The sequence below is a fragment of the Sander vitreus genome, chromosome 1, assembly GCF_031162955.1.
Source record: "Sander vitreus isolate 19-12246 chromosome 1, sanVit1, whole genome shotgun sequence".
Taxonomy (NCBI): domain Eukaryota; kingdom Metazoa; phylum Chordata; class Actinopteri; order Perciformes; family Percidae; genus Sander; species Sander vitreus.
The window spans coordinates 13,228,823-13,252,184 of NC_135855.1; the positions used below are offsets into that span (position 1 = coordinate 13,228,823).

The following is a 23,362-nucleotide window of genomic DNA, read 5'->3' on the forward strand; positions in this document are numbered from 1 at the left end:
AAAAACAACAAGAAAAGTGTATAACCTTTTCCAGATATTTTTTTTCTCAAATATATTGTATGAAATTCATTTTTGTTCTCAAATATATTGTATGAAATTCATGGATTCTCAAGGTGTCCCGAGTCCCTGATGTGATATTTTGCATGCACACTCACATTTGCACACGCAGGCGCGGTCCATCATCCATATGAGTGATGAGCAGTATTCACAGTATGTGGGGATGCTGTACTGGGTGGACTTGAAGATGTGGCCGTTATGCTCCTCCACCTGCAGAGAGCAGCAGAGCACAGGTTCATTTGGAGTTCACTTGCATATTATCCTTCACATGCATGTGTGGAGATTTTTTTTTTTTTATAGTCTTTCTATTCTGGTCGATGGTGTATTTATATATTGTTATTCCAAAGAGCACATGGGGGTGTAAAGGGCTGGCTGTTAGAGCAACGTGTTCTTTTGGTTATGATCAAGATCATGTAGTAATGATGAGAATCAGAGCGACTTACAATGTCTGTGTCCTTTTTCCTCCGTTTTTTGCGTTCAGGTTTAGGTGCCTGCTGTAGTACAAAAAGACAAAACAAGTACAACAGTTTTAGTATTTAATAAGTTATGTCACTGTATATGCAAGCATAACTAACAAATATTAACACAATGTACACCATAGATAAAATCCCTAGAAACTAACAACCCAGAAGGCTTTTATACACTATTATACAAAATAAAGATACTTAAAAAAAAAAAAAATGTCCTTACACATCAAACTTTCTTATTGGACCCACAGCAATTAACACACATATATTTCAACAAAACCCCAAAACAGAATACATTCAAAGGAGCATAAAATGTCTTCAGACATCTTCCAAAATCCTATTTTCCGGGAGGCTGTTGCGTGTCTTTACCTTGCTGGGTGTGCTGTCCAGAGGTTTGTACTCAGTCATGAACTCATCCAGGAAAACTTTAAAGGTGTTGACCCACACTGTGACAGGAGACTCTCTCCAGTCCCTCTGCTCCTGTCGCATGGTCTTCTCCAAGATTTGCTCAAACAGAGCGTAGAGGTCTTTGTAGCGGATACTCTTACCGTCGTCCATCTGCGGAGGAAGACATCGGGGTCACAGGAAGAGCACAGTATTTATCTACTTTGGAAATAATGTTCCAGTGTAAAGGATCTAGTCCTTTATCTGCCCTCATGTAAACAAAAAAAAAACTGTGATTTGATTACAATTTTTGTTTGAGAAGTATAAAATCATTTTAAATGATCATGTAAACAGTGTTGACAGCACTTACCGCAAGTGCTGTGGAGTAAGAGTTGAAGATGTTCAGACGGAATTCCTTCAAAGCCTTTTTAAACACGACGTCCACCATGGTGTCCTTCTTACTGTCCTCCGTGTCCAAGTCGTTGATCTAAAATATGACACCACAATCTTAGCATGAACGTGGACTGCCTGTAGCTCTAAAAAGATTGGTAAGAGTGTGAAGACATCAATAAATAATGAAAACTCCACACTCAGGCTCAAAACTGCGTTGTGTTCTTCGGGGGATTTTAGATGTTGAAGTACATGTGAATGCCGTACAATCCTCTTTACCCATATGTATCAAGAGAATAAGAGCGGACATGTTTGTCTGTACCTTCTTCATGAGGAAGTCGTTCATGCTCCTGTAGTCGTTGGTGCAGGTGAGGATCTGCAGCGAGTCGTTCTGCCACTGAGCAGGTTCCAGAGCCACGTTGCTGATCTTAACGCTGCGCCGTCGCTTCACCTTGGGAGACGGCTCCTTGTTCTCCTTCAAGTCTCGGAACCCCCGATCCAACATCGGGTCAGGACTGCAGGGGGGCGACATGTTCTCCTGACCTGCTGTGAAAGAGGGTTCCAGTCAGTGACACTTCAGGAGGAATGATACCAGATAAAAACAAAGGATTTTATGCAAGTGAGTCAAATTAACTCCAGGCTTTCAAAGATTTAAAAAAAAAAGGACCCAACGTGAGAGTCCTATGTATTTGCTTTTGGATGACGCACCGTCTCCCAGCAATGGCCCAGTGTCTCCATAGTCTCCATCCAAGGAATCAGCCCCACAGATCAACTTTTCTCTGGACGTCTTCTTATCCCCATACTTTGTCTTGCCCCAGAAACGCATCTTACGGACCCTGCACACAATTAAAACAAAATTGATAAACATTTATCAACATTAAAACAGCTTTAACTTTAAAGCTACATTGTGTAAGAATTTCTCCCATCTAGCGGTGAATTTGCATATGACAACCAACTGATTATTACTTTCTAGCCCCTCCTCCTACGGTGGCCGAACCCGAAATTAGCTCTCTCCATCGTTTACACGCAGCTGTTCTAGCCACTCCAATATTAACTTTGGTCTTGTTGCTTAGCCTGTCGCGTTGTCGTTTTAATTGTCTTTTTCGCTTCCCTGACGAGTAATCTCCCCCTGGCATTCGTCACGGTGCCACTGAGTGTAAGAGGGCGAAATGCAGAGGCATGTCCCTCTTTGGATAATATATTTTAAAGATGGAGGCGCTACATGGCTGCCGTCATTCGAGCGAGTCGCTCTTATGTATTCTGAATGATTCTGAATGTCAGATTCTACGCTTACGAGAATACTTTGATTAGTTGGTGGAAGTAATTACACATGAATGAGCACATATTTGTGAAAGAACGAAGGTTTTTTTTTTTTTTTTGCTAAGAATTAACTTAAAAAATTACACAATGTAGGTTTAACTTTTAACTTAACTATTAATATTAAGGCCAAGACATAAAGACAAAGTTGCAGAACAAACCTTCCATCTTGTGTGTTCTTGCGCATGGAGTCCACTTTGACCAAATCTCCTGACGACATGGCTTTGTGAATCTTCTTTTGCTCCTCAGAGCTTGCAGGCTGGAACAACATTAAGATGGATTAGAAGTTAAAGATGGACCAAAACCCAAGAAAAGCCTCTCTTTGTGTGAATTCACACGCAGCACATGAGTAGATTATGATCTAAGGACAAGTTCAAACCAACCAGTAGATGGCAGCATCACATAACTGGTGCTGCAGTAGCTGCACCAGAGCTTCTAGGTATCATCAGTAAAAGTGTTACCACTGTTTATAGTTATCATGATAGTACAACGCAATAACACAACAAACAATTCCTTTGAAATATATGGCACAACAGCATATGACAGAAGGAACAAATCAGTTTTCCCAGGAAAAAGAACCGTTAACAGGCACGAGGAGTCTGTTAAGTGATGAAGAAAGTCAAGAGTGAATGATGACCTTTTTCAAGAATTCCCAAGGTTTGACTCATGACTAGTGCTAAGTGCTGAGAGAGGAAATGTAACCAAGTGACATGCAAATAGTGTTAATAACCAGGAAGAATAAATCAAGGAAGAAAAGTCTGTGTTACTGCTGTGAGAGACAAAGAAGCCATATCATGTTAGAAAAGCAACTATGTTAAAGGTTTACATTTAAAATGTGTACCACTCCTACGGAAAGTTAGTGTACAGTTTTAGAAAGTTCAACTTGAGTGCAGATCTATGCTCTCTCTGCTGAGGGGGTTAGAAAATGTCAAAGAGAAGCCACGCTTTAAAACCGTATAGAGGGCCACTGTTGGCTTGGATGGCGCCTGTTACCATGTCTGAGTCACTGAAACAGGACTTTCTTAAGCCCGCGTCCGTGGAGTTCTGTTTGGAGAGGGGTAGAGTGTAATGACGGGGGTTGACCGGGCTGTCGCCATCATAGTCATCCTCGTCTGAATCGCCCCCAACTGAGAGGGAGGGGGCGCGGGTGAGGAAGTCGGAGCGGGTCCGTGCCATTCTGGCTTTCTTTTTTTGGCCCGCTCTGCCAACCTGGAGTTTTATCAAAAGTGATAACAGCATGTTTAAAAGGTGCCTTTATTATCTGCAGAAGAGCTTTAGTGCATTTCATTTCATGTAGGTCAGCTGTGTTGTTTTTAGTGCAAGACTGGGAGCTGCCAAGATTCATTAATTTACTCACAACATAAAAAGACACTCCTGCAAACTTGCAAACACATGCTATGTCTATTTTCAAAAAAAAAGAAAAAAGAAACAGGAGCGATTACTTACATCCCGCACCTTTGCCCCTTTAGAGGGCTTGGAGACTGGTGATGGTCCTTCTCTGGGAATGGGTGCAGGTGTTTCTTTAGTGACAGCATCACTGTCAAACCTGGTGGACAAAAAGAGGAGCCAACAAAATGTTAATAAATGAAAAGTTAAGTTGGTCTACTAAAAATGTCATTGAAAATGACACTAAAGCCACTATGTGAAGAATGTGTATGTGGTTATTGCATCTTTCAAATGTGTCTGATAGTATAATTTTTTTGTTTCCAGAAAGATGAGCCAATCCAGATGAAAACTGGTGGCATCTACAGTATGTGTCACATTTAGCTCATTAATCTGTGTCCCTGCTTCAAATCCATATAGTGGGGCGGCGTTTGCATATTGTGATACTGCCACTGAGGGCCATCAAAGTCAGAAATGTTCAAATTCTTCACTTCCTACTCCAGATTTTACTACGTAAACAATTAATGTTACCAATAATCATTTTAGTTATTTATTTTATTTGACATGGACACTTGATTTATTCTTCCTTTGAGTGTAAACTTAGTTATGCTTCCTTTTATTAATTCATGTATGTGTTTGTTTACCGTAGCCCTGCTTGTCTTTGGGATTTATTCTCTTGGGTGTTCATATTCCTATTGTATTTCCATTGTATTATCTATCAATCAATCAACATTTATTTATATAGCACTTTACAGCAACCAGCAGGTATCCAAAGTGCTTCACATCAGGAACTAAGAATAAAACCTATCATACAAAAAAATTATGATTCTTGACTTTTGCGGTACCGGTTTTGTTTATTCTTTATTTTCTCTTACTATGTTTATTGTTGCTAATTCCATGCATATGTAAAAACCTACTTAGCAATAAACCTGATTTTGATAGGAAAAAAAAAAGAAAAAAAAACTAGATAACAAAAACACAACTCACTTTGTAAATGTGACTTTGTCGTTTGGAAAGAAGAAGATGTTTGGCTTGTCCGTCGTACCAACTGTGCCGTCTTCAGTACTTGGTGGCTTCTTGGTTGCTGTTCTGGCTCTGGTTCCTCCTCCTCCATCTTTAGACTCCAGCGTGAGTTTGGGTGCCCAGCCGTCAGCAACAGGCCTTCTCTCCTTGCGTCTTTCTCTGGGAACAGAAGCAGGTGGAGGAGGCAGCTGGGGGTGAGGGGCGCTGCCCTGGAGATCTACACCTGGCGGAGAGTGCACCGACTGGGCGGTGGAGACTGACTGTGTTCTGGCATGAGGAACTTGCCCCGCTGTTCTCTCAATTAGCAGGGAACTGGGTCTAAGGGGCTTTCCGGAGGTTGCGGCTCCGCCAACATCTTGTCCACCCTGCCGACTCTGCTGTATTCTGTGCAGAGCTTCTCCTCTTTGTTTCTCAAACATGTCTCTCTCGTACTGAGCGAAGAAAAGACGCTGGCGCTCCAGCACTTCTTTCTGTTGTCTGATCTGCTCCATCATCTCCTTTTCGTTCTGCTGCCGCTGATTACGCTGCCTCACCTCTTTCTCCTCGTTCAGTCGCACCAGCTTCTCTATGACAGCCTGGTCAGCCTGAGGGACAGCGGTAGGAGCGGGGACGGGAGCTGGGTCTGGCTTCTCCCCTGTCCGGGATGCCCAATCTCGAACCTCTACAGGAGGACGGACAAGATCACTCAGCTCTTGGCTTAGTGGCGTTTCTTTCTGCATGCTGATGACCACCACCACTGGGCGACGTGACGACTCCCGCCTTTCTTTGAGAGTCTTGGTAACAGTGGTGGTTGTAGAGACGGCTGCCTCTGTGGTTTGTTTGGGCTCTTCGGCGGGACGACGGGAGACGACTGTGCTGCCCTCGCTAGCAGGGACGTAAAAGGTAGGGAGGTAGTTCTCGATTTTGGGCGGATGTGCGGGGGCAGAGGGGGCTGCCAGATCCATTTTGGTCTGGCACTGGCTGCCAGTATCAGAAACCACTGTCCTATGTGGTTCAACTGGCTTCGGGCTTGTTGAAACAACCTCCACATTAGGCTCAGGTTCCGGAGCTACCGAAGGAACAGGGGAGCAGAGGTCCTCGCTGTCTGTCACCTCTTCTACAGCCTTGGGTGGCTCGTCATCCATACTGAGAAGCTCAAAGCTGCCTTTGGAGCTCTGGCTGTCGGGCGTGCCCTGGGGCGAAGGGAGAGGTGGTGTTGCAGGGGGCACCAGCTCCAAAGACCAGCGGCGTTCCTCAGACGGGGATGAAGGTCCGCCGCCGGTCGCCCGCACCTTGAGGAGCTCCAGGCTGAACTTGGCCTGCTCCAACTCTCTCATCCGCCGGCTCTCTCTCTTGGCCCGAGTGGTTTTCTGGCTGGGTTCGTCTGTAGTTCTGGACCTCTCTCGCACCACCACAGTGGAGGTCTGGATCGAGTCCGGTGCTTCAGTTTGCACTTTAGAGGGACTCTCTCTGGTACAAGCATGCTCTCTGTCTTCTCCTTCCTCTTGAGCTGCGCCCTCGTGGCTGCTGAGGGTTTGGAGGCTCCTCTCCCGCTGCTCGTAGGAGCGATCCTCCCACGTGCTGAGGTCCAACCCCATGATCCTCTCTGGCGAATCCTCCTCTTCCTCTGGTGAGAGATTCACCTGGCCATTCTGCAGTTGAAGCAGCTTCTCCTGCTGCTCCTTCTTGTCCCTCAGCGTCTGTTCTCGCAGTTTCTTGAAGCTGTCAATCAAGAAGGCATCGTTACAAATTCAGCTCGTGTCAAACCACTTCCTACTCATTTGATCAAGATACATTTTAAACTGAACAAAACCACCTCAAGTATTCACCAAAGTTAAACAAGTCTTGCTCTCGGCAGCTCAGCTGATTACAGAGCTGCTTTTGGTTGGACTACTTGCGTAATGGCATGCTCTTACCAAGCCCGCTCTATAAGCACACTGAACAATGACCAAATACACTACAGGAGCTGTGTGCAAAGATTAATCTGGTTTTTCACCAGCTTGAGCAAAAATTATGCAGTCTTTATAAAAAAAATCCTAAAATATTTGCTTTTGTTAAACTAAACTCATCTATACTAACAGCAGAAAACAAACTGGTGCTACTGCTCAGGATAGGGCTGCATGATATGAGGAGAATATGCAATAACGTGATTGAATATTGCGATAATGCTATTACTTGCGCTAAATAAACAGATATTAAAGTGTACTCAGTTCTGCTGCTTTCAGTATTCTGCTAAAATACAACAAATTGCTTGTTGAATTTCCAACATTCTTTTATTGAACAAATTGAAAATGGAATTGCATATAAAAGGCACCGCTAAAAACAGAATGACAGATACATTATAAAGTGCAGTTTTCTACTGATATTTTCTTTAAACAAGACTGTTGCAGCCTTTTGTGATGTGTTGCGCAAGTTGATATTGCGATGACGATTAAAAAAAACAAAACAATTTATTGTGCAGCCCTAGCTCAGGATAAGGTGTTTGACAGAATGGCTTACCTCTGCTTGGCGAGGAATCCTCTGCTTATTGCCTGGAGTTGTACCACAGCATGATACAGACGCAAGTAGGCTTCTCTGGCTTGATGACAGCGCCAGGCCGTCTGAATGAGCAGAGCTGCTGTGCAGCGCCGGTAGAGCCATAACCTCCATGCCCTCTGTAGCACCAGAGCAGCCTCCCTCCACAGCCTGAACTTCTGACGCTCCCTGGAACCTCGCCAGTGTGTCTGCAGACACAGAGCTGCCCTCTCCTGGACGTTAGGGTCATAATCATCCTCTTCCTCTTCTATGGACTGGTACAAACGCCACCATTTCTGTGAAGAGATGATGATAATGATATATTGTTTTCATGAGACTACATAGGTTTTTTTTCTTCTTCATTTTAGTCACAATCTATGTTCATGTTCACTCAGTACAGCAACTCCATTAGAAGAACACGCGTCTTTACTCAAAAGTTAATCTCAAAAACAAATGAATTCACAGAGCTAGTGGACTGTGAGTGACAAGTTGAATTGAACTGTATTTGAGTTGGACTTTCACACAGATTTCACAGATTTAAGCAAAATCATATATAATATGAACTGTTTCGTTCAACATACAAACCGTTTCACCTCAGTGAAACAAAAATCTGCCTGGATTCATTCATTTGCACAACTGAATTTTGTATGTCTATAACATGATGTGATCATATTATTAATTGTAATTCCACTGAAAGTTGATAAGCAATAATACCGAATCAACGCTCAACAACTCTCAGGAGCATTTATATAAAGTATATAACAAAAAACAAGAAAAAAGGTGATTTATATCAAACTAAAGGAAAAGCCTGAAATGAAGCCGATAGAGATGAGAGCACTGATAACGAAAAGCACTGTACTGTACCTGGATGCAGATCGCCGCTTCTCTCATTCTGATAAACTGCTTCCTCTCCAGCCGGACTCTGAATTGCCGCTGCAGCGTGACGATGCGTCGGAGAACTTCAGCGTGGAGTACGGCCTGCAGACGCTGACGCTCAGCCTCCCGCAGAAACACCTGAGAGGAGGGACCATGGTGGGAGTCAGCACAGGGTAACACACACACACTCAAAGAAGAAGGGGGTTATCTGGACACACACAAAGAAATACACACACACACACACACACACACACACACACACTCTTTTAAAAAGCTCAGCTCACACACAAACCTCAGAGATCCCTGGCTAGATACATGGCCACAAGTATGTCAGGTATGATCCTCTAATTATATAGACAGCATCCCTAAGGCATGGACCCCTCCATCATGACTCATTCATACCCATACCAAATATGGGGCACTGTCTTCATTACATCCTTTTTTTTCCAGAGGGGAGGATGCATTTTTGTTAATATGAGGTTATTCCCAACACTACCCTTTCCCTTTGTCTATGACTCTATTTATAGTTTGTGAAATTCAACGGTTTAATAAACTAACTGAGTTTGAGTCATTTCAAACCCCCCCACATTATCATTATCAATCCGTTTGGGGTTTTGGACTCCCATTTTCCAGATTGCTAAATGCCTCAACATGCAGCAACAGATAGTAAAACCCATAACATATAGTAATAAGCCTAATCATTTTTCTTTTCGCCAATGTCACCAAACAATGACTTAACAAAAGAAAAAACACAGTTTTGCTCTCATTTCTTTCTCCACACCATGTCTTATATTTCCTTATAAGTTCCAAAACGTACAATCCAAAAAATGACATGGCTGCACAAATTCATCACATTTACTATTATCAGATATAATATAAGTAATATACAATGAGCTGTCACTCTGCTGTTGTAGGAAACTTTGGGACCACCAATAAAACCTAAACATAACTTCAGATAGCTGAACAACGCTCATTCATTTGTAATGACAAACACATTTTGTACATGTTTTTTTTGTACGGTAAAGGAGTCTTATTCAGACAGGGATAACGTGCTATATATCAAAAACAGATGTCACAACATGTTTAATTAAAAAAAGAACTGCAAAGAGGAAAGGAGAAAGGAGAGGGCAGGGTAAATACCATTGTCTTTCCCACTTGGTAGCCATCTGGTTCGAGGTCCAGCTGGTCCAGACTCTGCTGGATGCCCTCTCTGGTGGCACTGGTGCCCTCTGGGAGCAGCACACAGAAGTGATGGACAAAATCCTATCAAGAAAACAAGGAAAGGTGTTAATGAGAAATACCTTTAGTACCCTACAGTATCTGTTCTGGATTTTACATTTGTGTCATGGTCACACGGTTTCTGTCCAGTAATGTGTTTAACAAAAGGTTTACTTTCTGCTAAAGCCATCTGGACTGAACACAGGATTAATTGGTTGGGATTGTACAACTCTGTGGCCCTGAATATGAAACAAACTCTTGACCAGCAGCAGACACATAAGCAACCTCCTGCAGCATCTCTTGAGCGAAAAAAAAAAAGAAGGCACATGTGGTTTCAGGTAAAAGTCCATGCTGTCCATATTTGCAGGGGGTTCAGACATCATGGCATAAATATGCTGAACTCCCACTCTTCGAACTGAGGCTCTTTGTCTGAATTCAATACACTCTGGTCTGCAGGGGGTGGATAGGGAAACAGATGCTGTGTTTATACAATTACAATCATGGGGAGTGTTTCAGAGACCCGAGGACAATGGAAAGGCTCTGTTCTGAAGAGTCGGGAAACAGCGCAGTCCTCCACAGTGATACCATGCTCAAGAATATTTCTCATTAGTGCTGACCGCAGCACAAAATGTGTTTGGGGGGGGGAGATGTCTGATGCTCAAATCATCTGAGTGAGCTCATCAAAATAGTTACATTTTTATGAGTTTTGCACTCAGTAAATGTTAAGGTCAGTAAATATATCGTGTCATTTTTATATTAGTTTTTTTGATTTCATTTTTTTTTTCCAGTGGTGGAAGAAGTACCAGTACAACAAGTCCTGCATTCAAAATCGAACTTCAGTAAAAGTACCCAGAGTAAAATACTCCAAATAATACCAAAAATGGCTTCCGTGGCTGATGTATTATTTATTACGTTATTATATTGTTAATGCTGCTGATGCAACAATGTGTTAGTAGTGCATTTACTGTTGTAGCTGGTCCAGGTGGAGCTAGTTTTAACTGATTTTTAAGTATTTTAGTCCAGTGGTTCTCAATCTAGGGGTTGGGCTCCTTGAAAAGGTCACAAGATAAATCGGAAGGGGTGGTGAGATGATTAATGGGAGAGGAAAGAAGAAAAAACGTTCCGCTACTAAAACTCATACATTTTTTACACTTCAATCTTTATTTTCATTTTTTCAGCCGACCCCAGCTGACATAGGGCGAGCGGCGGGGTACACCCCGGACCGGTCGCTGACCCATTGTGAAAAACAACCATGCACGCTCCCATTCACACCTACAGGCAGTTTAGAGTCAACAATTAACCTAACCTGCATGTCTTTAGACTGTGAGAGGAAGCAGGAGAACCTGATGAAAACCCACACTAACACGGGGAGAACATGTAAACTCCACACACAAGGGCCCAAGCTAACAACAGCACCACCCTACAGTAGGGCTGCACAATTAATCATAATTTTATCAATATTTGTTAAAGGCAAAATATGTGTCAAACCTTTCGGAATTAAGTATTGTGGTGCTGCAGAGACGTCTCGGCCTACAAATCTTATGCAACAGACTAAATCCTCGCAAAAATCGATTTAATCTTAATTTGAATATTTTTCAATGAAAATGAGAAAAATTATACAAAAGTTATCATTCCCTCCAACATCGTGAATCATATCGCGATCGCAATATCAGTCAAAATAATGGCAATTAGATATTTTCCTCATATCGTACAGTAAGTAAAGTAAAAATACCTCAAAATTATACACTGACATCTAGTTAAGTTGAAAAATAGTGAAACTGTCCATAGCAAGGTCTGTGTACTACCCTGAGTCACTGGGACAGTTTCTGGACAGAATGAATGCTGCTGAAATGACTTATTTGCTATGCTTGGAGTGCCATAAATGAAATCCCATTACTCTTGATTGTATTTAGGAGGCACGAGGAGTCACAGCAAAGCAAATAAACTCTAAACTACCTGCATGTCTACAGTAGATAGCACTATAGTTACATGGGAGAAGTACGGTGTGGTTTGGTGAAGTGACTGCTTAAGAACCTAGCACAGCGACTTCATCTTTGCCTAAAAGTTTGACGTGACATGACTGGCACAAATGAACATTCAAGACCACTAAATGGAAACTAATGTAAGAGAAAACTAGAGTGAGCCACTCCCAAACGTTTTCTGTCCAAAGGCTCACTTCCAATCAGCATTAAAAACATGATCTGCTTTATTAGTCATACAGTATTTCTCCAAGCGTTGACATCATTCTTACGAAAGCCAGTGTGGTTAAGATGGCTGCCACCTCACATCCATCATAATTCCCCCTTGACACAAGACACAATGAATCACGGCTCAAACAACATCAGCGACATGTTTCCTGGAGATGAATTCATCGCTGGCACCTAAACTCGTGGAGTTTACATTTTGGGACGTGAGATTGATAGTGCATCAGTGTTCTGGCCTGCACGCGCCTGCACAGAGGGAACATGTTAAATGTGATCTGCTGCTGAACTCTTTGTACCATTTGGCTTATCAAGTGTTTGCTTCCTGGATAACATGATACTTAGGATTTCTGGACAAAGAATAGAGGATGAAGTGGATCTGTTATAACTCTAAAACTAAAATCATTTAAAGGGGAACTGCATCAATTATACACAAAGTTCAGTTCACTAGTCATGTTTAGTAATACTCAGCAAATGAAAACGGTTGTATAATGTCTTCTGTGGCTCTGGAAGAGCTCTGTCGTGTCTGATTAAATCATTCTCAGAGATAACTATTTATTTTATTTGCAAAATTCTGCATCGCAAACTGGGGCTGTGGAGCGTGAAATGTGGGCATTTACCAGACGTGGAGGTTCGAAGTATATTATTATACTATAGTAAGTGGAGAATATATATATATATTTTTTAAATCATATTACATACCGGTAATTAATTATGAATTATACTTTAGTTATAATGTATCAATACTTTCTTCATTTTTAGTGGTGGAAGTAAAAGTAGCAAAACCGCAATTTTAAAAATACAATTTGTCTTAATTCACCTATTCACACACACACACACACACACACACACACACACACTGATGGTGGCAAGATCAGTGTCTTGCTCTAGTACACATGCGGACAGGAGGAGCAGGGGATCGAACCGCCAACAGTGTGATTAAAAGACGACCCACTCCACCTCCTGAGTCACAGCCGCCCAAGCCAAAAAGGTAACTTAGCTGTTCAAGAGCAAGATGTCATTTTAATTACTTTAGATACTGTTGGGAAGTTAATCTTTAACAATGCATCATATTTTCAGATCACATTTCTTTCGTAAAATCTTAATCTGCAAATGTATCTAGTGACTAGAGCTTTCAAATAAATGTAATTGAGTAAACACTGCAATATTTCCTTTTGAAATGTAGTGAAGTATGAGCTCACTGCAAGCAACGTATCCCAAAATTATACTAAAGTAGTGTTACATTCTACCACTTCTTGTGAAATAAACTTTACATGTGCACTGTATTTACTTATTTCCAATTGCTCCAATAGCTTGTTTCTTTCAAATTTACAAGTGACAACGAGAAAACGATTATAATGATGATGACGATGATGATGAAAGAGTATCTACAAGGTGTAGATGTGCATATGTTACCTTGAAGCTGTACTTTATGTTGTAGCCCGACTGCCGGATGCGCACAGTCTCCAGCATACCTGTGTAACGCAGCTGCCTAAGCACCAGGTTATCATTAAACCTTAAGGGCAGCTGAGAAAGAGGACAAAAGATCATCGATGAGAGGAGAGGAGAAAATTACAGAAAAAGGAAAAGCGGCAGGCGGCAGAGGAGAAAATGATAAACAGCTTTAGAAAAGTTCAAACTTCAAAAGGAAATGAAAAACGCTTTGAAAACTAAACCAAAGCAGTCAAGTGGCCGCAGTCTGGAGGGAGCACACTGTACCTTCTCAGCATTGGAACGGATGCACTTGACAAAATAAGGCTCAGACTGACCCAGAGTCTCCATTAGCTTATTGAGGGAGGCCTGCAGAAAGAGACAAAAAAAACAACAACAACAACAACAAAGAGCCAGTTTTAGCACAAAGCACAGAATATATGGTGCATACAGAGACACACTGCTTGTGTTGCTCCACAGTTGTTTGACAGGCAGAAGTTAAAGTCAGATGGCTCTGTCGGCTGTGAATAACTGTTGGTCCATCTGTGAGTAAAACTCTTTGCTGCAAGATTAAAGTCACCGCCTGGGATCATAAATACAAGCAATATGTCCACATAAGCATGTGGTTCTTTAGAAGAAAAAAAAAGAAACCATGTGTGTAGTATTTCCATGTGCAATTATGTGTGTGTGTGTGTGTGTGTGTGTGTGTGTGTGTGTAAACAAATGCACACGTGTGTCAGCATGTGTGTCATAATTCAGTGGCAGGAGGAATTCAGGCCCCAGCTCCTCCTCCATGGGAGTTTAAGCAATCAGCACAGCACAGGATGTGGGAAGTGAAGTCATCCACACAGTGGGGCCAGGGCTGCCTGCCAGAGGGGCCACGGCACCCGTCTCTACCTCCAACAGCCAGAGCACAGAGTTCACGTTCAAAGAAATCAGATAAAACAATAGGCATGTTCTTTTTGGTTCTTGAGAGTTTTTCTGCGCTGGCGTGTGTTACAGTACTGTCTGCAAATGAGAGACATTTTTGAGCTTAAGATAACCAAAATTAGAACGTCAATGTACTTGTCCATCTCATTTATCTCACGTTTGGGAAAGTCTTTTAGAAGAAAATCCTCTGCTGTAAAATGACAAAACATAGAGCAGAGCAATAAAACAGGTGTCCTCTTTGTTTACAGCAGTTTAAATGGTAGGAATGAGCTCATTCTTGGGTGGCATCTCCTATTAAGTGAATATCAAAACTTTCGACTTTCTCACCAACTCTGTGCTTTTTTTTAATGAGACATTTATTGAATTTTTTGTCTTAAATTCCCAGACACGATGTCATACATTCAAGACTTTTGGGTGTGTGTGAGAACTACGTAATAGACATCACACACACACACACACACACACACACACACACACTATGGACAAATACAGGGATGAGACAGTGGACAGTAAAGGCTGTGGGGCAGGCAGAGAAATGAAGGAAGGTTTCTACCCGCAGCCAGTTGTAAAAGGACACACCTTGTTTTCATCATATTCACAGCTCTAGGGAGATTCCTCAATGCAGCTCAGGCTAATCATGTTATTTTTTTATGGTGAGAGCATTGAATGGCATATCAGTGAGCCCTGCAGTACGCTACTGGCTGTGTGTGTGTGCTGGACCCCACAACTTTAAAGGGCTGTTTGAGGGTTAAGACTTGGTTTTAGGATTAGGGTTAGAATTAGGTTAGGGTGAGGGTGAGGGTAAGGGTTAAGGTTAGGCATTTAGTTGTGATGGTTAAGGTTAGGGTAAGGGGCTAGGGAATGCATTATGTCAATGACATATGACTGTGTGTGTGTGTGTGTGTGTGTGTGTGTGTGTGTCTGACCTGGAACTGTGCGCTGATACTGGGTGGTTTCTTCTTTTTGTGGAGGTGAAGCAGTGACTTGGTGATGCGGTCGTGAAGCGTCAGTTTGCTGAGATACTTCAGTGACTTGACGTTCAGTAAATGCTGCAGGTGTGACGCGAGAGTCAGTCGATAATGTAAAACATTAGAATCTGTTGCTTACTATTAAGACAAATTAAAGATATCCTGGACTGTACCTTTGGAAGAACTGGCTTAGATTTGTAGTTTTTGTTCCTCCTGTTAAAAAACAGAAAGCTTAGTCCAGCATTCAAATCGGTTTTTCACATTAGAGCAGGTGAGAATACCTTTTATTTTTTATAAAGTAAAAGGTCAACACAGCACTGAATTTAATTCTACAAATTCGTCCCAAGTGGGTCAAATTCCTGTCATTAAAGTTGAACTTGAATCATCCCTGTGGGGAAACTCTCTGTTCACTTGCTCCCCTTCCAGAAGTGTGTGTGTGTGTGGGGGGGGTCAGAGGCCAGGGTCAGCACCCTTGGAGCTGGTAGGAATGTTTGCGGACACTGAGTTTGAACTCTGGTCTTCCAGTTTTAAGGATGTGTCACACTGCTGAACAACGGTAACAACGAAATAACGGTAGAATTAAATGATGCTGAACATCAACACAACAATCAGAACGAGAAGCACCCATTGAATAGTGTCTTTTTTCTTCTTCTTTTTAAAAACACGTCAATAAGAAGAGTACTGAATAATCTTTGAATTAGTTTTTAGGTAGTCTATATCCTTGATGTTCCACTTCTGGGAATGCTCCGTTGCCGACAGAAATTCCGTCGAATTTCACTCATTTAGGCCGGATATCCATTGCCTCGGGCTTTCTTTGTGTTGGCATTTTATACTCCGGTGGATTCATGAGGACTATGGTTAACTGCTCCTCAGATCTCTGCAGGGTAAATCCAGACAGCTAGCTAGACTATCTGTCCAATCTGAGTTTTCTGTTGCACGACTAAAACAACTTTTGAACGTACACGTTCCACCAAAGCAAGTTCCTTCCCGAGGCTATTTTGCAGCGGCACCGGCCAAGACGATTATGATTGGCTTAAAGAAATGCCAATACACCAGAGCATGTTTTCCTCCCATTCTGGAAAGGTGTGTGGACTAGCCAGACCCTCCTCCAGAGCGCCGTGGAGGAGGGTCTGGTAAAGCGAGACTAGTGTTTAAGGGGAGTTTAAAGCATTATGATGACTATGGAAGCGTCTTGTTACTGACATGAGGATGTCGTGGGCTCTCTCAAGGAGTTTACTGCTGGCAGAGTTGATAAAGATGCCGTCTTCTTCTGTGGTGCAGCTGCTGGATGACAAGCGGCTCAGTCGACCCACGCGCCCATTCCAGCCCAGGCCCGGAGAACTCCTTTAGATAAAACACACACAAAACAATTCAAGTGATTTATTTACTAAATCCAAACTTTATTGATTTGTTCAACCAGAGGTATGAGGTATTGACCATGGTAGGGGTAAGACATTGTTAACAGACATTGTTTTCTGCAGTAATGAGAAAGTAATTAACAAAGATGCGATTGCGAGAGTTTGTGAACTTCCTCAGATACATTAAAGTGCTCATATTATTCTCATTTTCAGGTTCATAATTGTATTTAGAGGTTGTACCAGAATAGGTTTACATGGTTTAATTTTCAAAAAACACCATATTTTTGTTGTACTGCACATTGCTGCAGCTCCTCTTTTCACCCTGTGTTCAGGTCTCTGTTTTAGCTACAGAGTGAGACCTCTCACTGCTGTAACATCTTTGTTGGCAGTGGCACATGCGCAGTAGCTAGCTAAGGTCACATCATCTAGCTAGCTGTTTGTTTCTACAACTTCAGTTAGTACAAGGCAGGATTAGCTGGGAGACTAAACGAGGGCACACTTCCAACTTTGCGTGGAATACCTGCAGAATAGGGCCATGCAAGTAGTTCTTTTGTAGATTATGCTGAACTAGTGTGTGGCCATTCAGAATGAGCTAGCATGCTACGGTTGACCACCTCGTTTCGGCTAGTGACGTAAAAAGCCCTGCCGATTTTGACCAGCTCACCCGGAGACTGAAGGCAGAAGACATTCAGAAACCGTAAACAGCATGAATGGTTTCCAAGTTTGTATGTGTGTGGAAGCACCAGAGACACAAAATAACACCCCAAATCCCAGAAAAAGTGATTTTTTTCATAATATGGGCACTTTAAAAAATAACTGACAGTACACCAAAAGCTCAGCACTCGGAGGCACAACAGGCTGCTCACGTACAGTGTAACTTATGCATAATTTTAAATGGCATCAAAATGCCGTGTTTATTTGTATATTCGTAAAGGGGATTTTTTTTTCTCAGGAGGAATGTCACCAGCAGGGGCACTAAGTTTCCAATTTTTTTTACACAGTTTACTAAAGCCTAAAGAAGTTTGGGTTAGGAACCGGAGGGTCGCTGGTTCAAGTCCCTGTACGGGCCGAAGTACGGAGTGTGGACTGGTAGCTGAAGAGGTGCCAGTTCACCTCCTGGGCACTGCCAAGGATCTCTTGAGCAAGGCTCCGAACCCCCAACTGCTCGGGGTGCTCCTCCAAGGAGCAGCCCCGTACTAACAGAGTGAAAATTGTGAATTTCCCCTTGCAGGATAAATAAAGGCATTCTTCTTCTTTAAACCTCAGGCCTCAAGGTGAAACCTAACCACCTGCCCAGAACACAAACAAAAACAGACGGTCAGGTCATGGTTATAAAACCATTAACCAGTCTGAACTATTTTAGTCCAGAGGAGAGGATGAGAGGAGACAAGGCAACTGGGGTACCGACAATCTCCAACAGCATTGTTCAGAATCAGAGTAAAGCTGTAGCAGTAGCAATCATTAATTCAGCTCTTCGGGGTCCACTGGAGCACTTTATTGTGTTTCCAGTATTACAATTTACAGTTTTACAAGAATCTCTCCTGAGTTACAAGCCACACACTCTGACAGATGTAGGGAGATGGGTTTGGTGACTCACACTCTGTTATTAGCAGGGGGTTGAATCATTCCTAGAGAGAAAACAAGGTGGGACACAAGCCTGTGGAGAGGTTTTTAAAGGCTAATGAAAGTCAATATAAATACAGAACAGCAGATGGGAAGGTTGAGCTTTTGGGTGCAGAGACAGCTGTTTGGGTTCAAGGCTGAAATACATACAGTAAATATGCTTTTAAAAACCTAGCTTATGCCCGTTCCACTTCAGTGTTGGCATTAAAAATAACGACATCCCTCTTTGTGCTCATTGTGTTCAGCTTATTCTGTGTATAAGAAGCACTTTTGTTGTTTTTTTTTCAAAATCTAAACACTTTTTACACATTTAAAAATGCCAAGAGTACATTTGCTCTTGGAATTTTTTTTTTTTGCCTCTAGGGATGGCAATGTTGGTCACTCCACCACGTTGGTCCAGACTGAAATATCTCCACAACTACAGGATGGGTTGCCATGGAATTTGGTACAGACATGCATGGTCCAAAGATCCTACCGACATTGCTGACTCACCTGCCAAAGCGTCAAAATTGTAATTTGTCAAATTATTTGGTTTATGACCAAATACTTTCAAAACTAATGATTATTCTCATCCGCCTCAGCTGTACTTTGTGTTTTTGTGCTAATTAGCAAATATTAGTTAGCTGAACTTAGATGGTTAAACAGTATACCTGCTAACATCAGTATGCTAGCAGTGTCATGGTAAATATTATCATCATGAGGACATTAACATTTAGCTCAAGTACATAGAGAGCCACTGGAAAACAAGTCAATCTCCTTGTATGCCTAAACATATTTGGCGAGTAGAGCTGATTCTGATTCCAAATAATAAGTAATATAAAACTTCACGGATGCAAGCTGCAAATAGAAACCAGGTGTAAAAATACACGACAGAGGTGTGACTGGCTTTTTCATTAGTGTTTCTCTATACAGAGGCAACGGAAGAGACCCAGAGGATGCTTCTCTAATACAGCTAGTGCACTGCTCCACTATGTTTATCACAGTCTGAGGTACATCTCAGTCCCAGAAGAGTTATACAGGTACACATACATTTTACTACTAGCCTGCATTATATACAATAGTATAAATTACGGCAGTAGATCCACAAAGCTCCAGTATGTAAGTGTAAATCAAGTATAAGTCTTATGATTTATATTTCCTTCTAGATCTATACTCTGTCTTTATACGATCTCAGGACAAGTGTTTAAGGGGTTTGTTGTGTGTATGACCAAATCAGAAAATAATGTGGACTAAAGAATAAGCACAAATCTTCAGTTTGCATCCGGCCTACCATATAAAGAAGATGAGACAGAATTTCTCCCCAGTTGATCATCGATCTCAGTAAATGGTGATGGTACAATATGCTCCTTATAGTGACTCCGTGGGCCCATGAAGCACTTTACCATTGGCTGCTCCGTCTTGCCGACAAGCACCCTGCAGGGACTTAATATTTATCACTCTCCGGGCCCTCCTCTCCAATGCATAGCTCTGACTTTACATCACGGCGGAAGCAGCTGCACAGGGTTTAGTGCTCTTCTTGTATGCAGAGAATGAGTGTGTATGAGCGTACGAGTGAGAGAAAGAGACAGAGAGGGAGGGCAGAGGTTGCAAATCACATTAAGGGGGGGATTTTAACAGCCCCAGACTGAGCTCCTGTTTAACAAAAGCCGTGTTGTACGAGCCGCTCGGTGCCACCACCAGTCGCTGTCGTGGGCTGCTAATCTCACTGTCCACAGCTAATTAGAGGAGGTGGTGGACCGACGTCTCAGTGGGCCGGTATGAGAGCTACGCTCAGGGTCACAGCACAGTCCCTCCGTTTTTCTTTTTTAAAAGGCATGCCACTGTTTCAAAGCCCAGAGGTTATTGCATGAATGATTAAAAATATTACTAATAAAGTATAACAGTATTAGAGAATATATGAACAATAGAGCAACAACTTCACTGTGTAGTGTTTGTTTCATGAATATGAGTATATGTACAATGTGTATGTTATTATAATGTCTTTAAGGTATATTGTGATTTATGTTGTTGTTACTGTCTTTATTGTTTTTTCTTTTTGTGTCCTTTTTGTTTCGGAAAATGTAAAAAAAAAAAGAAGAAAAAAAATTAAAATTAAAAAAATAATATATATATATACAGTCAGGTCCATAAATATTGGGACATCGACACAATTCTAATCTTTTTGGCTCTATACACCACCACAATGGAGTTGAAATGAAACGAACAAGATGTGCTTTAACTGCAGACTTTCAGCTTTAATTTGAGGGTATTTACATCCAAATCAGGTGAACGGTGTAGGAATTACAACAGTTTGTATATGTGCCTCCCACTTTTTAAGGGACCAAAAGTAATGGGACAACTGGCTGCTCAGCTGTTCCATGGCCAGGTGTGTGTTATTCCATCATTATTCCATTTACAAGGAGCAGATAAAAGGTCCAGAGTTCATTTCAAGTGTGCTATTTACATTTGGAATCTGTTGCTGTCAACTCTCAATATGAGATCCAAAGAGCTGTCACTATCAGTGAAGCAAGCCATCATTAGGCTGAAAAAATCTAAACAAACCCATCAGAGAGATAGCAAAAACATTAGGTGTGGCCAAATCAACTGTTTGGAACATTCTTAAAAAAGAAAGAACGCACCGGTGAGCTCAGCAACACCAAAAGACCCGGAAGACCACGGAAAACAACTGTGGTGGATGACCGAAGAATACTTTCCCTGGTGAAGAAAACACCCTTCACAACAGTTGGGCAGATCAAGAACACTCTCCAGGAGGTAGGTGTATGTGTGTCAAAGTCAACAATCAAGAGAAGACTTCACCAGAGTGAATACAGAGGGTTCACTACAAGATGTAAACCATTGGTGAGCCTCAAAAAACAGGAAGGCCAGATTAGAGTTTGCCAAACAACATCTAAAAAAAGCCTTCACATTTCTGGAACAACATCCTATGGACAGATGAGACAAAGATCAACTTGTACCAGAGTGATGGGAAGAGAAGAGTATGGAGAAGGAAAGGAACTGCTCATGATCCAAAGCATACCACCTCATCAGTGAAGTATGGTGGTGGTAGTGTCATGGCGTGGGCATGTATGGCTGCCAATGGAACTGGTTCTCTTGTATTTATTGATGATGTGACTGCTGACAAAAGCAGCAGGATGAATTCTGAAGTGTTTCAGGCAATATTATCTGCTCATATTCAGCCAAATGCTTCAGAACTCATTGGACGGCGCTTCACAGTGCAGATGGACAATGACCCGAAGCATACTGCGAAAGCAACCAAAGAGTCTTTTAAGGGAAAGAAGTGGAATGTTATGCAATGGCCAAGTCAATCACCTGACATGAATCCGATTGAGCATGCATTTCACTTGCTGAAGACAAAACTGAAGGGAAAATGCCCCAAGAACAAGCAGGAACTGAAGACAGTTGCAGTAGAGGCCTGGCAGAGCATCACCAGGGATGAAACCCAGCGTCTGGTGATGTCTATGCGTTCCAGACTTCAGGCTGTAATTGAATGCAAAGGATTTGCAACCAAGTATTAAAAAGTGAAAGTTTGATTTATGATTGTTAATCTGTCCCATTACTTTTGGTCCCTTAAAAAGTGGGAGGCACATATACAAACTGTTGTAATTCCTACACCGTTCACCTGATTTGGATGTAAATACCCTCAAATTAAAGCTGAAAGTCTGCAGTTAAAGCACATCTTGTTCGTTTCATTTCAACTCCATTGTGGTGGTGTATAGAGCCAAAAAGATTAGAATTGTGTCGATGTCCCAATATTTATGGACCTGACTGTATGTACATTGTATTTTTGTCCTATATCATCTATTTCTCTTGTCTTTTTTTGTAGCAATATGAAAAGTAAATAATACAAAGAAGTAAAAGTGAAACAGAAAATAAAACGTATAAACAAATACTATGGAGATAAATATGTAAGGAATCCATACTTATTTTAAATTAGGTTTATGAATATAAACATATTCATTATATTCAGCTTGGATCTGAAACACTATTAGCATGTATTAATAGACAAAATAATGCTAACAAATATGCATAATAATCCAACCTTCATTATGCTTATAATGTTACATTTTGGTTGAGAGTGGTAATGGTTTGACTGTATGGTAATATTTGGGCCTGTAGTGTGTTGTGTTAGATTGATTTACACTGTCAGGTGAACTACCACAGTGTTTTGTTTATGAATGTAGTCATTAGAAGGACCTGGCTTTGAATTAGGGGTGTGCAAAAAAGAATCGATTCACATACGTATCGTGATTCAAGCTCTACTGATTCAAAATCTATTCATATATATAATTTTTTTTTTTATTGTATGTCTACTGCAATCACATGGGAAAAGGGCCGCAGGTCGGAGTCGAACCCGGGCCTGCTGTGTCAAGGAGTAAACCTCTATATATGGGCGCCTGCTCTACCAACTGAGCTATCCGGGCGCCCGTGAATCATTATTTATTTTTTTTATTTTTAAATCGAGAATCGTTTTTGAATCGACTCTTGAGCCTTAAAATCGATATTGAATCGTGACATTTTCTGAATCTTGCACCCCTACTTTGAATGGTGCATCTGTTTACACATATAAGTAACGATAATAGCAGTCATTTATTCCTTCAGATGTATTCATTTCCTGAAAACTCCGACTTGATCTGACAAGTGATGGGAAGCTTTACAAAGAGCTTGAAACCCAATTACAATGGATCTCAAAACCGTACAGGCTCTTACCATGGGGATTTCTCGTTGATGGTGTTGCTTCCCTGAAGGTCTGACAGCGGCGTACGTGGACTCCTACCGGTCACACCTGATCACCAACAGACAGGTAGGCATCGTGTGAAAGGCAAAAAACGCACACTCTCACACAACCCAGACATGAAGACAACACTCAAATCCTTCACACCCTTCCCAAGCAAAAAAAACCATGATGCGACACTCCAGTGTTATTGCATTGAGTGTTATGTGCCTTTTTATTGAAAGTATAAACGACTGCAGATGATTTAATATTAAAACAAAGATCTCTGAGGTTAATAGTGACTTGCTCTTGTTGGTGTCAAATTATGGAAGATGATACTCAGGAGTTTGTTTAGTCTGGACTGTAGGTTTGCGTAAAACCTTACTTCGTTTTTTTAAAAATACATTTTGTCCCATAATCAATTATCTAATGAAGTAAAGCAGGCAGACGCCATTTAGGTGGAACTACAAAAAGGAAAACTGTGAGCAGACTGGGTTTAACTGGCACCCAACAATGTATTCATTTCCTGAAA

General features: G+C 41.7%; 1 protein-coding gene across 5 annotated transcripts in view; it reads right to left on the minus strand.

Annotated features, from left to right (window-relative positions):
- myo9aa (myosin IXAa) overlaps window positions 1-23,362 on the minus strand; it is a 129,452-nt gene that overhangs the window by 7,394 nt on the left and 98,696 nt on the right. For 3 of the 5 annotated variants that reach the window (XM_078270832.1, XM_078270914.1, XM_078270655.1), the window contains 19 exons: window positions 22,827-22,902; window positions 16,342-16,482; window positions 15,312-15,351; window positions 15,097-15,219; window positions 13,529-13,609; window positions 13,226-13,336; window positions 9,531-9,653; window positions 8,379-8,528; window positions 7,500-7,810; window positions 4,986-6,722; window positions 4,062-4,161; window positions 3,609-3,824; window positions 2,777-2,874; window positions 2,007-2,134; window positions 1,621-1,844; window positions 1,279-1,395; window positions 894-1,082; window positions 501-551; window positions 156-267 (listed from right to left, as the gene is read on the minus strand). In XM_078270832.1, coding sequence (XP_078126958.1) covers window positions 156-267; window positions 501-551; window positions 894-1,082; window positions 1,279-1,395; window positions 1,621-1,844; window positions 2,007-2,134; window positions 2,777-2,874; window positions 3,609-3,824; window positions 4,062-4,161; window positions 4,986-6,722; window positions 7,500-7,810; window positions 8,379-8,528; window positions 9,531-9,653; window positions 13,226-13,336; window positions 13,529-13,609; window positions 15,097-15,219; window positions 15,312-15,351; window positions 16,342-16,482; window positions 22,827-22,902 — 4,128 coding nt within the window. The remainder of the gene's footprint in view (window positions 1-155; window positions 268-500; window positions 552-893; window positions 1,083-1,278; window positions 1,396-1,620; window positions 1,845-2,006; window positions 2,135-2,776; window positions 2,875-3,608; window positions 3,825-4,061; window positions 4,162-4,985; window positions 6,723-7,499; window positions 7,811-8,378; window positions 8,529-9,530; window positions 9,654-13,225; window positions 13,337-13,528; window positions 13,610-15,096; window positions 15,220-15,311; window positions 15,352-16,341; window positions 16,483-22,826; window positions 22,903-23,362) is intronic. The other 2 variants (XM_078270749.1, XM_078270997.1) reach the window with 2 other exon arrangements.